Here is a 27,016-nt window from a genome sequence, read left to right as displayed (position 1 = left end):
ATGATAGTCCCACTAAGCACAAACCAGATTGGATGTTGTATCGGTGCAAAATGCTGTCGTAGCCATACTGGTTAAGTGTGCCTTGAATTCTAAATAAATCACCAGCAAAGCACCCCCACACCATCACACCTCGTCCTCCATGCTTAACGGTGGGAACCACACATGCGGAGGTCATCCGTTCAGCTACTCTGCATCTCACAAAGACACGGCAGTCGGAACAAAAAAATTTTGGGGGGACTCATCAGACCAAAGGACAGATTTCCACCGGTCTAATGTCCATTGCTCGTGTTTCATGGCCCAAGCAAGCCTCTTCTTATTATTGGTGTCCTTTAGTAGTGGTTTCTTTGCAGCAATTCGACCATGAAGGCCTGATTCACACAGTCTCCTCTGAACAGTTTATGTGTCTGTTACTTAAACTCCATGAAGCACTTATTTGGGCTGCAATTTCTGAGGCTGGTAACTCTAATGAATTTATCCTCTGCACCAGAGGTAATTCTGGGTATTCATTTCCTGTGGCGGTTCTCATGAAAGCCAGTTTCATCATAGCACTTAATGGTTGTCGCTACTGCACTTGAAGAAACCTTCAAAGTTCTTGAAATGTTCCGTCTTGATTGACCTTCATGTCTTCAAGTAATGATAGACTGTCGTTTCCACTTGATTATTTGAGCTGTTCTTGCCATAATATGGACTTGGTCTTTTACAAAGTAGGGCTGTCTTTCTGTATACCACCATTATCTTGTCACAACACAACTGATTGGCTAAAACGCATCAGAAGAAAAGAAATTCCACTATTTAACTTTTACCAAGGCACACCTGTTAATTTAAATGCATTCCAGGTGCCTCATGAAGCTGGTTGAGAGAATGCCAGGACTGTGCAAAGCTGTCATCAATGCAAAGGGTGGCTACTTTGAAGAATCTCAAATACAAAATATATTTTGATTTGTTTAACACTTTTTTTGGTGACTACATGATTCCATATGTGTTATTTCATAGAATTGATGTCTTCACTATTGTTCTACAATGTAAAACATAGTTAAAATAAAGAAAAACCCTTGAATCAGTAGGTCTGTCCAAACTTTTGACTGGTACTGTAAGTATTCAGACCCTTTGCTTTGAGACTTGAAATTGAGCTCAGGTGCATGCTGTTTCCATTGATCATCCTTGAGATGTTTCTACAACTTGATTGGAGTCCACCTGTGGTAAATTCAACTGATTGAACATGACTTGGATAGGCACACACCAGTCTATATAAGGTCCCACAGTTGACAGTGCATGTCAGAGCAAAAACCAAGCCATCAGGTTGATGGAATTGTCCTTAGAGCTCTGAGATAGCGTTGTGTCGAGGCACAGATCTGGGGAAGGGTACCAAAAAATGCCTGCAGCATTGAAGGTCCCCAAGAACACAATGGCCTCCATCATTCTTAAATGGAAGAAGTTTGGAGCCACCAAGACTCTTCCTAGAGCTGGCCACCCGGCCAAACTGAGCAATCGGGGGAGAAGGGCCTTGGTCAGGGAGGTGACCAAGAACCCGACTGTGACTCTGACAGAGCTCCAGAGTTACTCTGTGGAGATGGGAGAACCTTCCAGAAGGACAACCATCTCTACAGCACTACACTAATCAGACTTTTATGGTAGAGTGGCCAGACGGAAGCCACTCCTCAGTAAAAGACACATGACGGCCCGCTTGGAGTTTGCCAAAAGGCACCTAAATGACTCTCAGAACATGGGGCACAAGATTCTCTGGCCTGATGAAACCAAGATTGAACTCTTTGGCCTCAATGCCAAGCGTCAGTCTTGAGAAAACCTGGCACCATCTCTACGGTGAAGCTTGGTGGTGGCAGCATCATGCTGTGGGGATGTTTTTCAGCGGCATGGACTGGGAGACTAATCAGGATCAAGGGAAAGATGAACGGAGCAAAGTACGGAGATCCTTGATGAAAACCTGCTCCACAACGTTCAGGACCTCAGACTGGGGCAAAGGTTCACCTTCCAACAGGACAACGACCCTAAACACACAGCCAAGACAACACAGGAGTGGCTTTGGGACAAGTCTCTGAATGTCCTTGAGTGGCCCAGCCAGAGCCTGGACTTGAACCCGATCGAACATCTCTGGAGAGACCTGAAAATAGCTGTGCAGGAACGCTCCCCATCCATCTTGACAGAGCTTGAGAGGATCTGCAGAGAAGAATGGGAGAAACTCCCAAAATATAGGTGCACCAAGCTTGTAGCGTCATACCCAAGAAGACTCCTGGCTGTAATCACTGCCAAAGATGCTTCAATAAAGTTTTTTAATTTGACCTTTATTTAACTAGGCAAGTCAGTTAAGAACAAATTCTTATTTACAATGACGGCCTAGGAACAGTGGGCTAACTGCCTTGTTCAGGGGCAGAACGACAGATTTTTACCTTGTCAGCTCAGGGATTCGATCTAGCAACCTTTACTGTTACTGGCCCACCGCTCTAACCACTAGGCTGCCTGCTGTACTGAGTAAAGGATCTGAATACTTAAGTAAATGTAATATTTCTTCTTTTTTTTAAGACGTTTGCTAAAATTTCTAAAAACCACTTTTTGCTTTGTCATTATAGGGTATTGTGTGTAGATTGATGAGACATTTAAAAAAAAAAATAAGGCTGTAACATATCAAAATGTGGAAAATGTCAAGGGGTCTAAATACTTTCCGAATGCACTGTATGCCTGTGTAGTGTGTAGCCCACATCTAGTTGTGGTGTGCTGTGATCTTGTAAAAATAAAGGATTAAGAGACAGAAATAAAGAAAGAATCAGCACATTACAATGACAATCAAAATCATACAATTGTGCCTTTAAAGCCAGACATTAATTCAGCTTAATCAAGGTTAGGTTAATTGTTTCTAACCTCCAACCACACAGACAGAAAAACACCAGGGAAAGTGTAGAGTCTATTTGTGTCTAATCTCAACAACTCCACTGCAAAGTCTGCACCTGCATTTAACATGTCTCGCTTTAGGTTACTTGCCTAAAGGGGAAAATGGGCCTACAGAAAACTAGTGTCAGCTCAGCTGTAACACAAACATTTATCTCCACATCTAGAGCTTGAAACATGTCTTCTTCTCAATCTAACATCTGATAAGTCAAAACTTGTCCGACAAAAATAGCCTGAGGGAAGTATTTTGGCCTAACTACGCGTCTGACAACTTGTTCGGTCTGGGGAAAAAAGACCAGCGCTGCTCAGCGCTTCCCTTTAGCAGTAGAAACGCGAACAGCGCCGTAGGTATACCAAATATTACACAGAGAGGTTGGTTCTATGTTTCTGTGAAATTTCGTTAGTCTTTTTGTGATCGAGTAGGGTCGTAAAAAAACCATTTGCTATTAATAACGGCAATCCAGGAAACAACAGGAAACACCCCAGCCTTCCTCAGTGGTAGGCTTTATAAAATACAATTGCACATGGTTAAATTAATCAATAGGTAGCCTAATTTTACCTATTTGGTAAGTGTTCAGCCTAAGTATAATAGGCATAGTCTATGTTAATTAATAAAACATATTTAAAAATAATATGTTCCGCGTTTGCTCTCTGACACTTCTGTTTTCGTTTGATCATTTTGTTGACTTCTCATTTCTACTGGATGTGGACAATTGAATACTCTAACCTTACATTGCTATTTGCTAAGTGGTTTACGGCTGGTTTTAACATAAAACAATCTCTAGTGGGTTAGGTAAAACTTTATTTTACAGTCTGTTTTCTACTTGATAAACGACGAAGAAATTGCATTGTAAAATGGTAATTACATAATTAGTACCTATTACAATTTTGTTCTCTTTGGGTATTAAATAAAGCAGCACCATTCTTTAGACCCTTAAATATATTTAATTTAATTGTATATAAATTACAAGTTGCTAAACTATAGTAAAACTAGACTACCTGTAGAAATCGATGCGGATCTTGTTCCTCAACATTTTAATTCGTCCTGCTGTGTGTGTGTGTGTGTGTGTGTGTGAGAGAGAGAGAGAGAGAGAGAGAGAGAGAGAGGGGGGGGAGGGAGGGAGGGAGAGAGGGAGGGATGGAGAGGGGGGGGAGAAACTGGGAATGTGTGTGTTGTGCTGATAGAAGGTGGGTTATTTCGCTGAGGATCCTGGGTACATAGCTCAATAGTAATGCAGCGAAGAGGACTTTAAACACACATGCATCGCAACAACACAGGAACGAGAGAAAACGGAGAACACACATTGTTTCGCTGGATTTTACGGGTCTCTCTGTACACTGTAAATACGCGTAGTTTAGTTACATTGTATTCACATAATCGCTTCTGTAACCTACCCCATTGATATGACCGCGTCCTGTTCCGCTTGCTTGGGGAGAGAGAGTACAACAACAGGAATTAATTCTAGCTACACCGTTCTGGTCCCCTCGAGTCGGTTTACCGGGAAATGGTAACGTTTGCACCGCATTGGAAGGACCATGGTTGAGGCGAGCAGCAAATTTCTCCTACTTGTAGTCGGCTCCGTCTGTTTTATGCTGATCTTATATCAATACGTCGCGCCCGGGGTTATCAATTTCGGCTCACCACACGGATATTTCACTGAGGAGGACGATGCTGGGGACATTTTCCCTTCCCCAGACCCGCACTACGTCAAGAAATACTATTTCCCAGTCCGGGATTTGGAGCGAACAGTGGAATTTGAAATCAAAGGAGAAGACGTTATCGTGTTTTTACACATTCAGAAGACAGGAGGGACAACGTTCGGGAGACACCTGGTTCAGAATGTGAGGTTGGAGGTTCCGTGTGACTGTAGACCGGGTCAGAAGAAGTGTACCTGTTATCGACCCAACCGAAAAGAGACCTGGTTATTCTCCCGGTTCTCCACCGGTTGGAGTTGTGGCTTACACGCGGACTGGACCGAGCTAAAAAATTGTGTTCCTGGAGTTCTAGATAAAAAGGAGACCAGGATAAAAAATGAACGGTGAGATAAAACAGGAAAGTTGAATGGTTGTATCACGAGTGTTAGTGCTTTGCTGGATCAAAAGCGTGCACAGCCTGTGGGTTGTCAATTGTTGGAGATTGAAGATCATTAATAATCGGGTGGTATGAGCACGTCATTAGGGAGCATGCCTGGACGATCTCTCTCACTCTGTTTGTGGACTTACTGTAGCAGCAGATCCGTCGCAGTTTGTTTGACAGTGTTTTAATGACAGGCTGTCATATGAATTTGTGTTGAGCAGTTCTGTTTTTATCATATCCGAAGGGATAGATTTATAGGGTAACCTAGCTGTCAACTCGAATTAGCTATAAGAGAATCATGCTGTCAAACTAAGCCGTATTCAAATAGTAGGTCTTGATCCTTCTTCAAAATTGTAGCATATTGAACACTGATGTATCGTTTTAGTGGTTTGTAAAACGCTTGAAACGTGTTGAATATTGATTACTGTAAACCCTTGAATCAACATTGGATCAGAAATGTTGCAACTACAGTTAGGCCTAAATTGATGAGTCTACTGAAATAACGTTTATTTTGGAAAGCAGATCTTAGCATGCAGAAATTCATTGCTACATAGCTTACTCCTTTATCTTCAGGGATCACTATGCAATCACTATGCAGGCAGACTGTTAGACAGATTGGCAGAGAAAACTATCATCACTTTAATTCAGAGATAAGATTTGGCTCCTGCCCTTCTCTCCTGTCCTCTGTGGATGTGTGTGTGTATGTGTGTGTGTGTGTGTGTGTGTGTGTGTGTGTGTGTGTGTGTGTGTGTGTGTGTGTGTGTGTGTGTGTGTGTGTGTGTGTGTGGATGTGTGGATGTTTGCTGAAGTAAGAGGACCCCTGCGGGGGGTTGACTCCACTCTAATCCTGGTGATTACTTCCGCTGGTTACACACATGCACTGTACTGCTGGTATTCCTGGCACAAGGCTCTGTGATGGTCAGAGGTGATGATGCGTCAAGCTACTCCGGAGGCTGGAGGGAGGATGTTTATCTGCTCTCATCAGTTTCTACACAGTTTACTTTGTGTGTGTGTGAGTCTTCGTGTCCTCAACACTATTTTTCCCTCTCTCCCTCTTTCTTTTGCCATATCTCTCTCTCTTTCCCTCCTCCCTCTATCTCGCTCTGTCATGGTGTCATTTTCTAATCAAACAGCAGGCATGCTTTCCGCTTGGTGGCTTTATAGCTGTTGGTCCTCTCTCGCGCTCTCTCTCTTTCCCCCTCTCCATGTCTCTCTCTTTCCCCCTATTTCTCTCTCTATTTGTCAGAGCGTGATTTCTACATTAGGCTAAATGTCTTTTTTCATGGAAGATTTACTGCAATTTCCAAAATGTCTGTTTTACCTAATGGACAACTGTCTGTCCTAATGAATGGCTACAACTGGGAGGAGGGTAAAGAGGAGTGGAGAGGATGGTGGAGGGGGTGATGAGGGGATGGAATGGGTAGAGGAGGAAGATAGTAGAAGAGTATGGTAGTGTAAGAGGAGGGGAGGGCATAGGAAGATGGGAACAAGGGACAGAAGAGGATGAGAGGAGGCATGGGAAAATGGGTAGGGCTTTTGAGGGAAACGATGGAGAAGAGGATGGTGCGAGTGAAGGCGGAGAGTGTTTTGTTTCGTTGCTGTGGAGGGGGAGGATTCAATTAGCATGCCTGTCAATCTGCCTGGATCACTCTCTGTTTAAGCGTCACAACGTAGATCACTGCAGGGTGAACTGTGTGCGGGTGCGTGACTGACCAGACAGGTCGTTGTGTTTTAATCCAATCAGATTATCAGGGATTAATCTTGGGCTGCTCAACATTCCAAAGATGGTTACTCCTTCATCCCTACAATCCCAACACCACATTCCCACACCGGGAATCTCAGTTTTCCTATACCAGTGTGTCTGCGTGTTTGTCTGCACATTTTCCCAGATGAATAATCGTATAAAAAATTCCATCATTCTACAGTTTGTTTTCTTTCTCTCTCTCTCTCTCTAGCTCTCTTTCTCTCTATGTGGAATACAAGGCAAGCTTTTAGGCAGAAATTAGATTTTTTTCAAACAGGTGACAAACATGCACGTGTGCAAACTCACACACAAAATCTACACTGAGTGTACAAAACATAAAACACATGCTCTTTCCATGACAGACCAGCTATGATCCCTTATTGATGTCACTTGTTAAATCCACTTCAGTCAGTGTAGATGAAGGGGAGGAGACCGGTTAAATAAGGATTTTTAAGCCTTGAAACAATTGAGACATTGATTGTGTATGTGTGCCATTCAGAGGGTGAATGGGCAAGACAAAAGATTTAAGTGCTTTTGAACGGGGTCTGGTAGTAGGTGCCAAGCGCACCGGTTTTGTGTCAAGAACTGTAACGCTGCTGGGTTTTTCACATTCAACAGTTTTGTGTGTGTGTCAAGAATGGTCCACCACCCAGAGGACATCCAGCCAACTTGAAACAACTGTGGGAAGTATTGTAGTCAACATGGGCCAGCATCCCTGTGGAACGCTTTCCACACCTTGTAGAGTCCATGCCCCGACAAATTTAGGCTGTTCTGAAGGCAAAAGAGGGTGCAACTCAATATTAGGAAGATGTTCGGAATGTTTTGTACACTCACTGTATGTTCGGAATAGTGAAAACATTGTGAGAGACTGTATGGCTGGGAATGTGTTTCTGTCACTTCTGCTGAAATAGAGGGAGAAACACGGGTAGAGCGACACGGGTGAAGGGAGACGAGTAGCGAGAGAGATGGCGGGGGAGAGCGAGAGAAAGAGGATGGGTAGCAGGGGAGAGATTGTTAGAGAGGGAGAGCCTGCACTGTGGAAATTGTCACAGTTTGCTTCATTCTCACTGTGTTTTTGGTGTCATGTCGCTGTTAGAGAGGGCTGCGTTGTGTGTGTGTGTGTGTGTGTGTACACACACACACAAATCAGCCAAGACCTCTGGAAAATTGTAGACCTCCACAAGTCTGGTTCATCATTGGGAGCAATTTCCGAACGCCTGAAGGTACCACGTTCATCTGTACAAAGAATTGTACGCAAGTATGACCACCATGGGACCAATCAGCCGTCATACCGCTCAGGAAGGAGACGCATTCTGTCTCCTAGAGATGAACGTACTTTGGTGCGAAAAGTGCAAATCAATCCCAGAACAACAGCAAAGGACATTGTGAAGATGCTGGAGGAAACAGGTACAAAAGTATCTATATCCACAGTAAAACGAGTCCTCTATCGACATAACCTGAAAGGCTTCTCAGCAAGGAAGAAGCCACTGTTCCAAAACCGTCATAAAAAAGCCAGACTACGGTTTACAACTGCACATGGGGACAAAGATCATACTTTTTGGAGAAATGTCCTATGGTTTGATGAGAAAATAAATAAAGCTGTTTGGCCATAATGACCATCGTTATGTTTGGAGGAAAAAGGGGGAGGCTTGCAAACCGACGAACACCATCCCATCTGTGAGGTACGGGGGTGGCAGCATCATGTTGTGGGGCTGCTTTGCTGCAGGAGGGACTGGTGCACTTCACAAAATAGATGGCATCATGATGTAGGAAAATGATGTGGATATATTGAAGCAATATCTCAAGACATCAGTCAAGAAGTTAAAGCTTTGTCGCAAATGGGTCTTCCAAATGGACAATGACCCCAAGCATAGGTGAATGTAACCGATGTGAAATGGCTAGCTAGTTAGCGGTGGTGCGCGCTAATAGCGTTTCAATCGGTGACGTCACTCGCTTTGAGACCTTGAAGTAGTGGTTCCCCTTGCTCTGCAAGGGCCGCGGCCTTTGTGGAGCGATAAGTAACGATGCTTCGTGGGTGACTGTTGTTGATGTGTGCAGAGGGTCCCTGGTTCGCGCGAGGGGACGGACTAGGGACCCTCTGCACACATCAACAACAGTCACCCACGAAGCATGGGAAAAGGGGAACCACTACTTCAAGGTCTCGAGTGACGTCACCGATTGAAACGCTATTAGCGCGCACCACCGCTAACTAGCTAGCCATTTCACATCGGTTACAAATACTTCCAAAGTTGTGGCAAAATGGCTTAAGGACAACAAAGTCAAGGTATTGGAGTGGCCATCAAAAAGCGCTGACCTCAATCCTATAGAAAATGGGTGGGCATGGAGGTCTACAAACCTGACTCAGTTACACCATCTCTGCCAGGAGGAATGGGCCAAAATTCACCCAACTTATTGTGGGAAGCTTGTGGAAGGCTAGCCGAAACATTTGACCCAAGTTAATCTATTTAAAGGCAATGCTACGAAATACTAATTGAGTGTATGTAAACTTCTGACCCACTGGGAATGTGATGAAAGAAATAAGAGCTGAAATAAATCATTCTCTCTACTATTATTCTGACATTTCACATTCTTAAAATAAAGTGGTGATCCTGACTGACCTAAGACAGGTAATTGTTACTAGGATTAAATGTCAGGAATTGTGAAAAACTGAGTTTAATGTATTTGGCTAAGGTGTATGTAAACTTCCGACTTCAACTGTAGTCTTGTATAACTAACCTTGTGGGGATACATAGTTCAGTCCCATTCAAAATCCTATTTTCCCTACTCTTAACCTCAAAATCTAACCTTAAACCTAACCCTAACTCCTAACCCTAGCTCCTAAAGCTAACAATAATTCGAACCTTAACCCTAAACCCCCTAGAAATAGCATTTGACCTTGTGGGGGCTAACAAAATGTTTGTTTGCTATTCTTGTGGGGTCTTCTGGTTAAAAACAAACACACACACTGTGAGGTGAGAGGTTTTCTCTGTGGTGTTATCTCACACAACAAGTTGACGATAGTGATGCAGGACTACTACTAGAGTTGAGCTCTAGTTCACAACCCACCAAGGGGATTGAAGGACATGTTACATACTGCACCACTGGGCTTCATCTAGGCCTGTTCTACTCAACGTATTTCGATCAGAACATTCCACAATGCTGAACGCAACCCTGCTCTTTCTCTCTTAAGGGATTTCTCAGCCCACAGAACAATTAGCCGTGCACTCACTGATTAGCAATTAGCCAGCATTTCTATGGTTGTTAGTAAGGGTCGCTATGCTTGAAGTGGGAACATGATTACAGCCTATTAATTAGCCTAGCATTTAGCATAGCGTTAGCTGGGCAGCAGTGGAGGCTCCTCCAATGAGGAAGGGGAGGACCATCCTCCTCAGTGAATTTCATAAAAATAGTGAAACATTACAAAAGTTATAATTTTTAGTTAAAATTATACTAAATATATTCACATCAGCAAATAATTGATTAAAACTCACTGTTTTGCAATGAAGGTCTACAGTAGCCTCAGCAGCACTCTGTTGGGTAGCACCATGGTGTAGCCGGAGGACAGCTAGCTTCGGTCCTCTGGGTACATTAATGGTTATCACCCCCTTCTATAGACTTACACAGTAATTATGACAACTTCCAGAGGATGTCCTCCAACTTACAGTATCAGAGCTCTTTCAGCAATTAACTGACATGCTGTCCACCCAATCAATCGATCAGAGAATGAATATTGTACTGAAAGCATAAGCTACAGCTAGCTAACACTGCAGTGCATAACATGTGGTGAGTAGTTGACTCAGAGAGAAAGAAAATAGTTTAAGAGAAGAGTGAGATAGCTATATTTCCTAGTAATTTCTTTGTTTCACTTACTAAGCTAGCATCAAATGCAGGTAGCTAGTTTAGCCTATTCCAACACCTGGCTCAAACAGAGAGTGTTGCTATGTTAGCTAGCTGGCTATGGCGATCCAACACTGGAACTCTTTCAAGTCAATTATTAATTTATTGCCACGGGGCCCGCCGGTGTAACTGCTTGCTGCTGACTGTACACTGTACTGCATGATTGTAGCGGGTGACTAGCACGTTAGTTCTAGTAACTATGTTGACTATGACATGACAACAATGTATTTTGTGTGCGGTTAGCAGTCATGATATGAAGGTTTGGCTTGGAAAGGTTTTTTCGCCTGGTCACAGACACCTGATGTGTTGTGCACTGAAGTCCACAAGCAAAGGGAAAAGGTGAGAGGAGGAGAGCGCGTAAATAGATGCAAAAAGGAATTACATACAGTACCAGTCAAAAGTTTGGACACACCTACTCATTCAAGGGTTTTTCTTTATTTTGACTATTTTCTACATTGTAAAACTATGAAATAACACATATGGAATCATGTACTAACCAAAAAAGTGTTAACCAAAATATATTTTAGATTTTAGATTCTTCAAAGTAGTCACCCTTTGCCTTGATGTCAGCTTTGCAATGAAAAAAATGGAAAAAAAACAAATATATATACAGTTGAAGTTGCCTTAGCCAAATACATTTAAACTCAGTTTTTCACAATTCCTGACATTTAATCCTAGTAAACATTCCGTCTTAGGTCAGTTAGGAACACCATTTTGTTTTAAGGATGTGAAAAGTCACTTGGGTCAAACGTTTCGGTTAGCCTTCCACAAGCTTCCCACAATAAGTTGGGTGAATTTTGGCCCATTCCTCCTGACAGAGCTGGTGTAACTGAGTCAGGTTTGTAGGCCTCCTTGCTCACACATGCTTTTTCAGTTCTGCCCACAAATGTTCTATAGGATTGAGGTCAGGGCTTTGTGATGGCCACTCCAATACCTTGACTTTGTTGTCCTTAAGCCATTTTGCCACAACTTTGGAAGTATGCTTGGGGTCATTGTCCATTTGGAAGACCCATTTGCGACCAAGCTTTAACTTCCTGACTGGTGTCATGAGATGTTGCTTCAATATATCCACGTAATTTTCCTACCTCATGATGCCATCTATTTTGTGAAGTGCACCAGTCCCTCCTTTCAGCAAAGCACCCCCACAACATGATGCTGCCATCCCCGTGCTTCACGGATAGGATGGTGTTCTTCAGCTTGCAAGCCTCCCCCTTTTTCCTCCAAACATAACGATGGTCATTACGGCCAAACAGTTCTATTTTTGTTTCATCAGACCAGAGGACATTTCTACAAAAAATACAATCTTTGTCTCCATGTGCAGTTGCAAACCGTAGTCTGGCTTTTTTATAGCGGTTTTGGAGCAGTGGCTTCTTCCTTGCTGAGCGGCCTTTCAGGTTATGTCGATAGAGGACTCGTTTTACTGTGGATATAGATACTTGTGTACCTGTTTCCTCCAGCATCTTCACAAGGTCCTTTGCTGTTTTTCTGGGATTGATTTGCACTTTTCGCACCAAAGTACGTTCATCTCTAGGAGACAGAACACGTCTCCTTCCTGAGCGGTATGATGGCTGCGTGGTCCCATGGTGTTCATACTTGCGTACTATTGTTTGTACAGATGAACGTGGTACCTTCAGGCGTTTGGAAATTGCTCCCAATGATGAACCAGACTTGTGGAGGCCCACAATTCTTTTCCAGAGGTCTTGGCTGATTTCTTTTGATTTTCCCATGATGTCAAGCAAAGAGGCACTGAGTTTGAAGGTAGGCCTTGAAATACATCCACAGGTAAAACTCGAATTGACTCAAATGATGTCATTTGATTAGCCTATCAGAAGCTTCTAAAGCCATGACATTTATTTTCTGGAATTCTCCATGCTGTTTAAGGCACAGTCAACTTACTGTATGTAAACTTCTGACCCACTGGAATTGTGATACAGTGAATTATAAGTGAAATAATCTGTCTGTGAACAATTGTTGGAAAAAGTACTTGTGTCATGCACTAAGTAGATGTCCTAACTGACTTGCCAAAACTATAGTTTGTTAACAAGAAATTTGTGGAGTGGTTGAAAAACGAGTTTTAATGACTCCAACCTAAGTGTATGTAAACTTCCGACTTCAACTGTATTTTTTGTTGTTGTTGCTTTGCACACTCTTGGCATTCTCTCAACCAGCTTCATGAGGTAGTCACCTGGAATGCATTTCAGTTAACAGGTGTGCCTTGTTAATTTGTGGAATTTCTTTCCATCATAATGTGTTTAAGCCAACCAGTTGTGTTGTGACAAGGAAGGGTTGGTATACAGAAGATAGCCCTATTTGGTCAAAGACCAAGTCCATATTATGGCAAGAACAGCTCAAATAAGCAAAGAGAAATGAAATTCCACCATTACTTTAAAACATGAAGGTCAGTCAATCTGGAAAATTTGAAGAACTTTAAGTGCAGTCGCAAAAAACATTTAAGCGCTATGATGAAACTGGCTCTCATGTGGACCACCACAGGAAAGGAAGACCCAGAGTTACCTCGGCGGCAGAGGATAAGTTCATTAGAGTTAACTGCACCTCAGATTGCAGCCCAAATAAATGCTTCACAAAGTTCAAGTAACAGACACATCTCAACATCAACTGTTCAGAGGAGACTGCGTGAATCATGCCTTCATGGTCGAATTGCTGCAAAGAAACCACTACTAAAGGACATCAATAATAAGAAGAAGAGGCTTGCTTGGGCCAAGAAACATGAGCAAGGGACATTAGACCGGTGGAAATCGGTCCTTTGGCCTGATGAGTCCAAATTTGTGATTTTTTTGTTGTTGTTGTTCTGACCGCTGTGTCTTTGTGAGACACAGAGTAGCTGAATGGATGATCTCTGCATGTGTGGTTCCCACTGTGAAGCATGGAGGAGGAGGTGTGATAGTGTGGGGGAGCTTTGCTGATGACACTGTCAGTGATTTATTTAGAATTCAAGGCACACTTAACCAGCATGGCTACCACAGCATTCTGCAGCGATACATCTGATCTGGTTTGTGCTTAGTCCCACTATCATTTGTTTTTCAACAGGACAAAGACCCAACCCACTATCATTTGTTTTTCAACAGGACAATGACCCAACACACCTCCAGGCTGTGTAAGGGCTATTTGACCAAGAAGGACAGTGATGGTGCTGCATCAGATGACCTGGCCTCCACCATCACCTGACCTCAACCCAATTGAGATGGTTTGGGATGAGTTGGACCGCAGATTGAAGGAAAAGCAGCCAACAAGTGCTCAGCATATGTGGGAACTCCTTCAAGACTGTTGGGAAAGCATTCCTCATGAAGCTGGTTGAGAGAATGCCAATAGTGTGCAAAGCTGTAATCAAGACAAAGGGTGGCTACTTTGAAGAATCTCAAATATAAAATATATTTTGATTTGTTTAACACTTTTTTGGTTACTACATGATTCCATATGTGTTATTTCATAGTTTTGATGTCTTCACTATTATTCTACAATGTAGAAAATAGTACAAATAATGAATGAGTAGGTATATCCAAACTTTTGACTGGTACTGTATATACAACGAGCTGTTTGTATGTGGCTGCTATGAAAGTGCACTGTGTTTGCTTGTGATCAGGGGTGTATTCATTACGCCGATTCTGTTAAAACGTTTCCTGAATGGAAGCAAACGGCATGAAATGCGGATAAACATACCTGAATTTGTCCAATAGAAGCTCTCTTTTTGCAACTGTTGGACTAATGATTACACTCTAGATCAGCTAGATGCAGGCAAGAGTGTGCAAGGAGGATTGAATGCGTCACTGCCTGTCACCTTGATTACTGAAGATTCTCTCGACCTGTGCACCTACGTTGTCAACGTTAAATCATAGACTAGGTTATAGCAACCTCATGATGGGTACAGGGAAAATTTGCATTGTGTAGTAGCCTAAACCTATCGATGTTACATTGAACTGGGTGAAAGGAATATGAATGACAGTCATCCAATATGCTGAAAAAGAAATAAGGTCATGTTTATAAAAAATAATATCATCCTCCCTCACCTTAAACGGCACCGACCACCACTGCTGGCCAGTGACTGATTAGCAAGAAGAGGGCATTTATTTGGTGTGTGCGTGTGTGTGTGGCGGTTAGGGGAAGAATGTGAACAGAGTCCATGGTCTGACAGCCATGCTAATTGAATTGTGTGGAAGATGCAAATTCCAGACTGTGTCACAGACAGTAGTTCTGTCTGTGACACACACACATATCTGTTTATCTGTTTCCTGTGTGCCAGTTTCCTGCCCAGAGGGGAAATGATGCATCAGGGTCAGTTAGTGCTTATCTGGGTTTGAGATAGATGCACAAAAGTATTGGACACCCCTTCAAATTAGTGGATTCTGCTATTTCAGCCACACCCATTGCTGACAGGTGTATAAAATCGAGCACACAGCCATGCAATCTCCATAGACAAACATTGGCAGTAGAATGGTCTTACTGAAGAGCTCAGTGACTTTAAACGTGGCACCGTCATAGGATGCCACCTTTCCAACAAGTCAGTTCATCACATTTCTGCCCTACTAGAGCTGCCTCAGTCAACTGTAAGTGTTGGTATTGTGAAGTGGAAATGTCTAGGAGCAACAATGGTTTAGCCGCAAAGTGGTAGGCCACACAATCTCACAGAACTGGACCGACGAGTGCTGAAGCGTGTAGCGCGTAAAAATCATCTGTCCCCGCGACGTTCCAACATCTAGTAGAAAGCCTTCCCAGAACAGTGGAGGCTGTTATAGCAGCAAAGGGGGGACCAACTCCATATTGATGCCCATGATTTTGGAATGAGATGTTCAATGAACAGATGTCCACATATTTTTTGTCATGTAGTGTATATATATATATACACACACACACACACACACACACACACACACACACACACACACACACACTTAGCTCTGCATCACAGAGCACTGGAGATTTGCATCATGGGTAGAAGCAAGGAAGGACACTGAATGTGGGTACGTTTGTGTGTGCGTGCATGCATGCGTGTCTGTGTGTTTCCCCCACCACAACACTCCCCTCCCTTCTCTCTCGCTTCACTGCTTCTACTCTGACTCTTGACTTCAAAGACACACACACACACACACAAGCTCCATTCACCAGTCACTCATCACTGACACAGCCTATTCAGACTAGACTAAAAGAGAGAGGGGGGAAGAGAGGGGGAGTGTATGAAAAGAGAGTGGGAGAGTGTATGAAAAGAGAGGGGGGGAGACAGGGGAAGTGTATGAAAAGAGAGTGGGAGAGTGTATGAAAAGAGAGAGGGGGAAGACAGGGGGAGTGTATGAAAAGAGAGAGGGGGAAGACAGGGGGAGTGTATGAAAAGAGAGAGGGGGAAGACAGGGGGAGTGTATGAAAAGAGAGAGGGGGAAGACAGGGGGAGTGTATGAAAAGAGAGAGGGGGAAGACAGGGGGAGTGTATGAAAAGAGAGAGGGGGAAGACAGGGGGAGTGTATGAAAAGAGAGAGGGGGAAGACAGGGGGAGTGTATGAAAAGAGAGGGGGGAAGAAGAAAAGAATGTGTGCAGAAGAGAGAAGATCTGCTTCTTGACCACAGGGGACCTCTGAGTCACAAAGCAGAGTTGATAAACACACACTCACACACTCACTCAACCACACACAATGTAGTCTGAACCTACCCCCATACGTACACACACACACGTGCCGTACCTGATGATTGGGCACATGGTCGTAATGTTTGTGCTTCTCAAACACTCACACCCACTAACTAATGATCTCCTCCACACCCACCCCCGTCTGTTCCTCCTCCTCTTCTCTCCTTCTTTATCTACTCTCTTTCTTTTCTCCTCATCAGATGACACAAAGGGCTGTCTCGATAATCCCTCGCCCCACCTGGAGTGTGTGTGTGTGTGTGTGTGTGTGTGTGTGTGTGTGTGTGTGTGTGTGTGTGTGTGTGTGTGTGTGTCTGTGTGTGTGTGTGTGTGTGTGTGTGTGTGTGTGTGTGTGTGTGTGTGTGTGTGTGTGTGTGTGTGTGTGTGTGTGTGTGTGTGTGTGGACTCCTGCTGAGTATCAATACCCAGTGACCTGAAAAATAGCAGCTTCCCAGCCATGACAGACAAAAGATCTATCTGGAGAAGGAGAGAAGGAGGCAGAGAGAGGGATGCTACATTAGAATCAGTCTCTCCTCTCTTCTCCATAACATCTGACTCTTTTAACAATCAGCACTTTCTGAGACCGACACACACACACACACACACACACACACACACACACACACACACACACACAAACTCTGTAATGAAAAAGGCTGGAATTTCTCGACTAGTATGATGTTTTTGTGCGCGTGAGTCATATGAAAATGTGTGTGTGTGATTCATGTGGTGATGTCACTGTGTTATGTGTTGCTTGCGTTTGATCTCTCACATGGCCCATTGTCTCCTCCCTGTCATGAGCTCTTTTGCCTCTCCTTCATTCCTGTGTTTTTCTCCTTCACACTATTTGTTTCATGTAAATGTCAGTCAACAGTGCCTGAAGAGAGCTTTCTAAACTCGGTCACCCACAATGCCTTTTGCCTATAGTTCGGTTGAGGGTGTGTGTGTGTGTGTGTTTTATAAATAATTGTTTATTTTGTGTTTGTTTGTCTATGGCTGTGTGTGTTTGATTTGACCTGTTCTCATTAATAAGCCTGTGTCCTGACTTGTGCATGTTAAATGTCACGTGTGTGTGCATGCGAGAGAGGGTGAGAGTGTGTGTGTCTCCAGATTTGTTTGAGGAGTCAGTCAGTGATGTTGATATAAGCCCAGGGCCAGCCTCATCATGCCTATACACAGCTAACCAGAATGACAAGCCGTACTACAGACACAACTACAGTCCCCAATACTGCACTCATCAGAACACTGGGAGGGAGGGAGAGAGAGAGGGAGGGAGGGAAGGAGAGAGAGATGGGGAAGGAGCGAGAAGAAGAGATGGGGAGGGAGAGGGTGGCCGATAGAAAAAGAGAGAAAGTCACTAGGAAAAGGAATGTTTCATCACCTCCCCCAGTGTGGAATGTTAATCGCCACAACGAGGGTAACCCTTTTGTGTGTGACTGATGATCACAGAAAGGCTCTGACAATAGACACACATCTAGAATTCAACACAGCAGCTGGCCTATTGGTTACAGCGTTGGGCCAGTAACCCGAAAGGTTGCCAGTTCAAATCCAAACCGACAAAGTGAAAAATCTGTCGTTCTTCCTTTAAGGAAGGCAGTTAACCCCGGACAACAACAGCTCCCCGGACGTCCACTGCTGCAGCCCCTCGTACTTCCCGTTTTAGAGGGGTTGGGTCACAAGCGGATGTCTAAGTTACGGTTGGCCCTTGTGTGCAGTTGGGCAATAAAAAAATGTCATCCTTTAATTTAAACGTACACACACTCAAATGGTTACTCTGCAGCCTACTATGATGGATTCATGTTGAAAGTGCAGAAACGAGGTGTTGGACATGATGGCATCCGAGTTTTGAAACCATTGCATCAATATTTTTGTCTAACTTCTCTCTCTCTCTCTGGCATCCTGTTGGTCATTTCCTGACCTCCGTATCAGGTAAGCCAGGTTGAGCCTTGATGCCTCATGCCTAGACAGAAAGCAGTCTCTAGAATGTGTGCCCACATACAGGAGAGGAGGGAGGGAGGGAGGGAGGGAGGGTATGAGAGCTTGGTGACAGCTGGACCACATCAACAATAAGGACTGGGTTTGTGTGACATCATCATTCTGCTGCTCTGGGACAACGTTGGTATCCACTGGCAACCGGATCACATTCCCCAAGATGATAGCTGACGCTAGCATAGCATTCCCCAAGATGATAGCTGACGCTAGCATAGCATTCCCCAAGTGGAGGTGTGTGCGTTGCATGACCACTGATCAACTGTAAGATAGTAGTAGGACCACTTGGTAGATTTCAATTCCTTCTCTGTGTCGCGTTTTAATCGTTCCCCCTGTGTCGCTCTGCAATCTTCCCCCCCGTAGAGCAGTGTGGTGACAGTCAGGTTCCAGTAGGGACACGTTGCCCTCTTAGAAGTGAAGAGAGAACAGACGGGGGGGACGTTGGCCAACTCCGAGGTCTTATCCCGTTTTATTGGACCTCCCAGAGGTCTAGACAGTTATACAACACTCTGTATGGAGAAACTCTCAAGTTGAGCCTTGTCAGAGAAACGACTTGTCTGATCGTCTCCCTTGCCAGACTCGTGGTGCTCCAGAGACTAGTTGTCTGCAGTCAATGACAATGAGTGTAAAATCTATCATTATAGAATCCATGCCCAACAAGACACCCAGTCTCTCTCTCTCTCTCTCTCTCTCTCTCTCTCTCTCTCTCTCTCTCTCTCTCTCTCTCTCTCTCTCTCTCTCTCTCTGGTTCCCTATCTCTTATCAAAGATTAATCAGTAACCCACAGCAACCACTCCAAAGGGCAGAACTGATAAACGCTCTGTTAGACAGACAGACAGACAGACAGACACAGTGTAGGGGAGATGGGGATCTGCCGGCGGGTCTGAAGTCTGAGTATTCTGCTGCGTTAATGTTTAACGTCTCCACACGCACACACACACACACACACACACACACACACACACACACACACACACACACACACACACACACACACACACACACACACACACACACACACACACACAGTATAGTAGAAGGCTAGTTGAGACTGCAGGCCTTGACTCAGTGTGGGAGGTTTACAGCCACACACACCCAGGGTCTTATCTGGGATTTGTTTAAGATTCCTTGGATTCTCTCTGATTCCTCCCTCATTAGTGGAATTCTGTTCCCTGGGGCTGGTCGGGTCTGGAGAGCTTCACACACATACACACACACAAAGATGGGTAAGTCTGGGTCTTAGGACCAGAGGAGCATAAGATGAGGGAGTTGGGGATCTCTCTCTCTATCTCTTTTCCCTCAGCAGTCTGTATTTCTGCTCTGAGGAGTTGTTTGTGTTTCCTATCATGATCCCAATGTCCTATTAATTCACCTGAATGTCCTGATAAGATAAGGAAACAAGAACTGTTTTGAAAAGTCAGGACTTTTTTCAGGTCCTGGATTTGTTCAAATGCTATTTTAAGCTTAAGGGTCAGGGGTTTGGGGGTTAAGATTAGGGTTAGCGGTTAGGGAAAATAGGATTTTTAATTGTCAAATATTTCTACACTCCAAAATGTCCTGAGATTTCACTAAAATAAATGGTGTGTGTGTGTGTGTGTGTGTGTGTGTGTGTGTGTGTGTGTGTGTGTGTGTGTGTGTGTGTGTGTGTGTGTGTGTGTGTGTCGATTGGCCATGGTAATCAGACAATCACGAGCATTGCCAAGACGACAGCTGGGCCGGCTCGGAATTCCAGTGCATCTGATCTGGGATTGGGATCACAGGGGAGCGTCTGCCTAGGATGGACACACACACACACACACACACACACACACACACACACACACACACACACACCCACAGGAGGGCATCACAGGGGAGCATCTGTCTGGATCAGGGGAGGGATGAGAGGAGAGGTGAAGGGTTGATTAGGGGGGTGAGATGTCACAGGGATTAAAGAGGGGGGAGGTTGGAGAGATGCAGCCTCGAGTCTGAGCAGAGAGAATCAACATGTCATATCAATGAACTGATCACACAACGACACTCAGCCCATCTCTTTCTCTCTCCTCTTCCCTGCCCTTTTCTCATTCCTCTTCTTTTTTTGATAGCATGATAGGGAGAGGAGGAATAGAAAGAGATAGACAGGGGGGGGGGGGGGAAAGACATTAGCTCAAGGGAACTGAAATTACCCCTAGCAGTGTTCAGATCTATAAAGTAAAGTCGGGGTTTAAACACCGACAGAAAGCCTGAGCATGCAACTGTCTTCCTTTACAATGTAAAGCCACAGTCTGAGTTCTCCAGTTATTTCAATGAAGTTTATCCTTTGATTTGATGCTGGCCTGCTTACAGAGTGTGGCTTTAATGAGCAGATGCACATTTTCACTTCATATTATCTTTTAGTTTTCTCTCTCTCTTTCTGAGCTGTAGCCATAAGCATGTCCGTCACACTGGCCTTAATCTTTGCGTTTGCAGCTGCCATCAGTGTGTGGGTGTGTGTGTGTGTAGCTTGCGTGCATGCATATGTGTTGGAAAAATGTTTGGTAAAAAAAATCGGACTTCCCAATTCAGTCGTTATGTTGGTCACCTCTGCGTGTTAACGTGTTCTTATGCGTATGCACGTCTGTGTGACGCCTGGAGCTCACGTTACACTCTCAGACAAAAGGCCTCTTTCACCCTGCCCTTTATGTGGGGGAACACACACACCGCTCTGTACAAGAACGACTGTTGTTTCTCCTGTTGCACAATATTTCATTATTCCCCCCTTTCCTCTCCTGTCTTTCCCGTTTCCCTAGGAATCTGTGGTTTCCCCCTCCCTCTACACAGACTCTCACACTCCCCCAGGCGTGGCTCATTAGCCCCTTGGCCTTCTTTAAACAGGTGGCCCATGTTTGGCAGAGACCCCCGACACACACACGCTCGCTCACATCACTCATCCTTCCCCTCCCTCTCCCCAGGGAAAACACTCAGTCCCCTGACAAGTTCTCTAATCCAGCCCCAGGCTTCTCGCCGGGCCCAGAAAGCACTAGGCCGGATGGCTGTTGACTCGTCTGTCTGTCTGTCTGTAACAAGCAGATATGCATAGTGTCTAAATGGTATTTATGCCTGTAGGGCTCTTCTGTCTTTCTGCCACTCTCTCTGTCTCTTCTTTGTTTGGACTAGACTTGACTTTTACCTCTTGAGGTTATTTCGGTAATAAGTTTAGGTGGGTGCTGGCGAGGGGGCAGACAGACTGTTTTATCGGATTGGTTTAGGGGATCATCCCCTTGTTAAGTAAGTATGTAGTATCTTATAGAACAGTGTTTAAACACACTCACCATGTCCTACCTTTTCCACGCCACGGACAGACTAGTGGTAATACTATGGAAGGAAGGAAGGAAGGAAGGAAGGAAGGAAGGAAGGAAGGAAGGAAGGAAGGAAGGAAGGAAGGAAGGAAGGAAGGAAGGAAGGAAAGGGAGGAGAGGAAAGGAAAGAAGGGGAGGTCTAGAGTGTTTAAATGTTAAATACCTTTTCACTCCAATTTCACACTCCCGTCTCCAGCCACGATATGACACACTAATCCTGGCCTGAGGGGAGGGGTGTGTGTCTGTGTCACTAACGCCATCTGTCACTCTGTTAACCTCATTAAGCAGTCCTTGATTACCCCAACCTACCTTAAAGCCAGTCAGTCACTCACCTCTCCCCTCCTGCCTTTAACTCCCTCTTCAACCCTATCCTAACTGTGTGTGTGTGCGCGTGTGTTTGCTGGGGAAAATACCTAAAACAAGCTGTTTCTTGCTACTTGCCTGCCCCAGATACTGAGGTCAAGGGAATCACTTTACACACACCCTGATGACATGGGCTGATATCATCAGAATGTACAGCTAGTACATTCCATTGGCTCCGACTCCCACAGTCTGAGAGGCCTGAGGAGAGGAGACAGGCCAAGGGCTTTCCCTAGAAAGAACGTTGATACTTTTCACATACACACATATTTGGTTATGGTTACAGGAATAAATGTTGGCAGTTCACTCTTGCTCTCCGCCTCTCTCTCTTCATGTGTAAATATGAGTTTGGATTGACTTATCTCTGCCGCCAAAGAAATAAGCAGCTTACTACAGCTCCAGCCAGACAGACAGTGTGCGGATGTTTCCCTTTCCTTGCTTAGAGGGGAAATGTCTTTTGACGGTAGGTGAGGACAAAAACATTTGGGAGAAATGCAGAATGTTGCAGTGATTTGAGTAAGATGACGAGAGAGGGGAGATTGAGAGAGAAACAGGAAGAAGAAAGGGAGGTAGGATAGAGAGTGAGATGAGAGGATGGAGGGAGAGAAGGAATAAGGAGGGAGGACAGAGAAAGAGAGATAAGAGGGGGATGGAGGGCGAGGGGAAGGATAAAGAGGGATGGAGAATAAAGTGAGAGAGAACGAAAAGGGAGACGGGGGGAGGAGAGATTGTTCTGGAGCAGGAAGCTGGGATTTCCTCAGGAGACAAGCACTGTGTGTTTCCTTAAGATAACATGGAGACCTGCACTGGTAGAATACACACACACACACACACACACACTCCAGATCCCACTGTAGGCGGCTTCAAGCCAGGGTTGAAAGCAGATTGAATTTCTTGCCGGATATTTGTTCCTTTATATTATTATGCAACAAAGACAACCACATTGCATGTATGCATTTCTTTATTTCGTTGTGGTTTTTTTGTAGCTGGGGATATGGCTGAGCCTTCTGACGGCTTTTCTCATTAGAACAGAAGCCATAACTTTGATAAATCACTCTGGCTCCTGGCCTCCGCTGCTCTCACTGGATTACAAAACTAATTGAACATTCTTCTTCTTCGCCCACTCTTTCTCTCCTCATATTTCTCTCTCTTTCTCTTTCTTTGTTACTTTCTCTAGCTCACGTTCTCGCTCGCTTTCTCGATCAATATACTGTGTGTGTGTGCGCGTGCGTGCGTGCGTGTGTGCGTGTGCGCGTGTGTGTGTGCGTGCGTGCGTGCGAGCGAGCGAGCGAGCGAGCGAGTGAGTGAGTGAGCGAGCGAGCGAGCGAGCGAGTGAGTGAGTGAGTGAGTGAGTGAGTGAGTGAGTGAGTGAGTGAGTGAGTGAGTGAGTGAGTGAGTGAGTGAGTGAGTGAGTGAGTGGAACATGTCCGGTAATCAAGTACTGTAAAGGAGACTTTTCTGTGAGAAATACTGAGGCGTCTTCTAATGAGGGAGTTGGTGTGCATGCGTGTCTGTGAGAGTCATCAAAGACCAGACCCTTGTTGTGATGCCCTCTCCCTGCCCCTGTGGGTGTGTGTGCAAGGCCCATTTCATAGATTCCTGTCAGGAGCTCTGAGTTATCTGTAAACATTGATGATGTGGTACAACCAGTAGGACAGGATGAGGAGTGTCTCTACACCACTATGGAGTAAACACAATAACACATCACAGGAAAAACATCCTCTCTCTCATGGGCACACACACACACACACACACACACACACACACACACACACACACACACACACACACACACACACACACACACACACACACACACACACACACACACACACACACACACACACACACGCACGCACGCACAGCTCTGTCAGGTGGCTCAGTGGGGTTTGTCTTCCCTCCAGAGTATCAACCCTGCTGTTGAGAGATGACTCATACTGCATCTGGGGATGGTGTGTGTGTGTGTGTGTGTGTGTGCGCATGAGAGATTGTGTGTGTGTATGAGTGAGGGTGTTTTTTACTGTGATGTGCCTGTGCCAGCAGTTTCCTGCACCGTAGCCTGAACACTGACCCTAGCCAATCTGTCTCTCTCTCTCTTCCCCCCACCTCTCTCTCTTTCCCCCAGGTTCCAATTAGTTTTATTTCCCAGGGATCGAAACCATAGCAACAAACCATTGCAAACACTGCCACCCTTTGGCTATTTGTGGAACTACACAGTAAGTTCTGTCAGTACATCCAGTATGTCTAACCTCTCTCTCTCTCCCTCATCCCTCTTCTCTCTCCTCTTTTAGGAAATTCTACTACATAACCCTCTTAAGGGACCCAGTGTCTCGGTACCTCAGCGAATGGAGACACGTCCAGAGGGGCGCGACGTGGAAGACCTCATTACACATGTGTGACGGACGTACCCCTACTCCGGAGGAACTTCCAGCCTGCTACGAGGGTTCTGATTGGTCAGGATGTACCTTGCAGCAGTTCATGGACTGTCCTTATAACCTGGCCAATAACAGACAGGTGAGAGACTAATGAATGGACACACACACACAGACACATTTGGATAGAATAGACTCATTTTATGGTCCACACAATGTTGAAATGTACTAACCTACCCTTACCTTTTCCTATAGGTTCGTATGCTAGCGGACCTGAGCCTGGTAGGCTGCTACAACATGTCTACAGTCCCAGAGCAGAGGCGTTCTCAGCTGTTATTAGACTCTGCTAAGAAGAACCTGAGGGACATGGCCTTCTTCGGCCTGACAGAGTACCAGAGGAAAACCCAGTTCCTGTTTGAGCGCACCTTCAGACTGAGGTTCATACGCCCCTTTATGCAGTACAACAGCACCAGAGCGGCCGGAGTGGATTTGGACAACACTACGGTGTGTGTGTGTGTGTGTGTGTGTGTGTGTGTGTGTGTGTGTGTGTGTGTGTGTGTGTGTGTGTGTGTGTGTGTGTGTGTGTGTGTGTGTGTGTGTGTGTGTGTGTGTGTGTGTTGCCATTTGGATCATGTTATCACACCAGGATACTGTGCTGTTTTCAGAGTTTTCCACCATATTGGCTGTACTTGGTTGTTAAATTGTTGAACAAAGTTGAACAGACAATTCCCCACCATCCACAGATGTTTGCATCAGGAGTGGACTGTAAGCTGACATTCTCCCTCCCTCCCTCTCTGTACTCCAGGTGCAGCGCATCGAGGAGCTGAATGAGCTGGACATGGAGCTGTATGATTACGCCAGAGACCTGTTCCAGCAGAGATACCAGTACACCAGGCAGCAGGAACGACGGCTGCAACGACTCAGGACCCACAACCAGAACCACAACGGTCAGAGGTTAGGGGTCGAGGGTCAAGGCCTGGGAGTGGGCCTGTGGCCTTCTAGATCCAAACTAACCCCTGAACCAGGGGAGGGAGAAGTGGAGGACCCAGAAGAAGGGGGGAGAACAGAGGAGGTGGGAGGGAGGTTACCGACGGAAGACTATATGAACCAGATAATTAATCGTTGGTAACGCACATACACTCATCGGAGGTTAGAGGTCAGGGGTGAAAGTGTATAGGGTAGTTATGGAGACTGAAGTAGAGGAATGGATTGAATGTCGCTGAAAACCGACTTTCATCGTTCCCTCTCTCTCGCTCTCCCTACTCCACGTAAAGTGTACGGTGAAAAAAACTATAGTGGGGAAACTCCCAGAAATCCCTTCAGAGAGCAGAGCTTTGAACCGTTGGACAGAACGTTTTCCATTGGCTGAGCTGAACTGAGAAAATGAATATGTAACATCTACAGAAAAAAAGACTACGTAAAGCAAGAGTTGGACTGTGTATAAAAAGCTTTTTTCTTGGAAATCAGCCACCATTTCAGACATGAACATGTGTCTTAATGACGCAATTCTCATTTTAGAACTACTATGTTTCTTATTATATCGTTTTTATGTGTTTTTTTTTTAAGCAGGATTGTAATGACACTGAGACCAATGTTACTGCCTAAAGAAACAAGTGATTATTTTATTAGTATGTTTTTTAAAGGAAATGTAACCGATAGATGACGTACCGTGGACCATAGCCATTATTTCAACATTATGGGGACATTATGCATATATGTGTGTAGACAACTGGGTAACAATCCATCCAAATTACATCCTATTCCCTTTGTGGGGCACTACTTCCATTCCAACACCCTATTATTCCTTATGTAGTGTGCTACTTCTGGCGCCCTATTCCCTATATAGTGCACTACTTTTCAGAGCCCTATGTGGAATAGGGTGTAGTTTGAGACGTGGCCATGGATGTGATGAATGTTAGAGCTGATCTGATGCAGTGTAAATGGAACTGAGCCCAACCCTACTTCTGATTGGTAGTTGGTGCCTCTCAGGACAGGCATGATGACTATTAGACCTACCTGATATTTCAGGCTCACACAACTTTTTTTTGACTACTTTTCCCTTGTGTTTCCGTGTGTGTTTGTCTATGTGCGCATACACATGTAAATAGTGTGTATGCATTTGTAAATATCGTGTGTGTGTGTGTGTGTGTGTGTGTGTGTGTGTGTGTGTGTGTGTGTGTGTGTGTGTGTGTGTGTGTGTGTGTGTGTGTGTGTGTGTGGCTTTAGCTTTGCTGTGTGATTGACATGCTATATGACCAATCTCTTGCCATAGTGTTAGAGGGATGAATGTGAACCCTTTTAATTTATTCCTAACATGGAAGGAGAGACACACACAGACAAAGGCTTGAGGTAGACGTTTCCCTTAACTCTAGGTCACCTTGATATCTGACTCTGTATCACTCCCATGTCAATATGTCCAAAATAACACACACACACACACCATTATGTCAACTACAGCACTACTCAGCGACGGTAATGCTTTTGGAGTCCCTCAAGCTCAAATTATACCAGGACAAACTGCTATAAACTTTCTTTACAATCTTATCGCTTAAACTAGTGTCTTAAATATTTCTGTTGAATGAAATTGAATATTTTCCATCACAAACATTTACTTCCTGTGTGTCTCAACTAGTTCCCTCTATCAGTGTCATTCAGGCAATTTTCTTATGATTGCAAAAACGGATCATCAAACCACCAATTAAAATATTCAATTTTTGTAAAAACTGTCCT

At 44.7% G+C, this 27,016-nt stretch overlaps 1 protein-coding gene across 1 annotated transcript; it reads left to right on the top strand.

Moving 5' to 3' along the window:
* Positions 1-4,113: 4,113 nt before the first annotated feature.
* On the top strand, positions 4,114-27,010 carry LOC120051354 (heparan-sulfate 6-O-sulfotransferase 1-A-like). Its single transcript, XM_038998182.1, has 4 exons — positions 4,114-4,940; positions 24,206-24,428; positions 24,542-24,790; positions 25,092-27,010. The coding sequence occupies exons 1-4, from the start codon at positions 4,438-4,440 to the stop codon at positions 25,413-25,415; spliced, it is 1,299 nt and encodes a 432-aa protein (XP_038854110.1). The 5' UTR covers positions 4,114-4,437; the 3' UTR covers positions 25,416-27,010.
* Positions 27,011-27,016: the final 6 nt, after the last annotated feature.

This window comes from Salvelinus namaycush, chromosome 7, assembly GCF_016432855.1.
Source record: "Salvelinus namaycush isolate Seneca chromosome 7, SaNama_1.0, whole genome shotgun sequence".
Classification (NCBI taxonomy): Eukaryota; Metazoa; Chordata; class Actinopteri; order Salmoniformes; family Salmonidae; genus Salvelinus; species Salvelinus namaycush.
The sequence above is the reverse complement of the archived record's forward strand: the minus strand, read 5'-3'. Positions and strand labels throughout refer to the sequence as shown.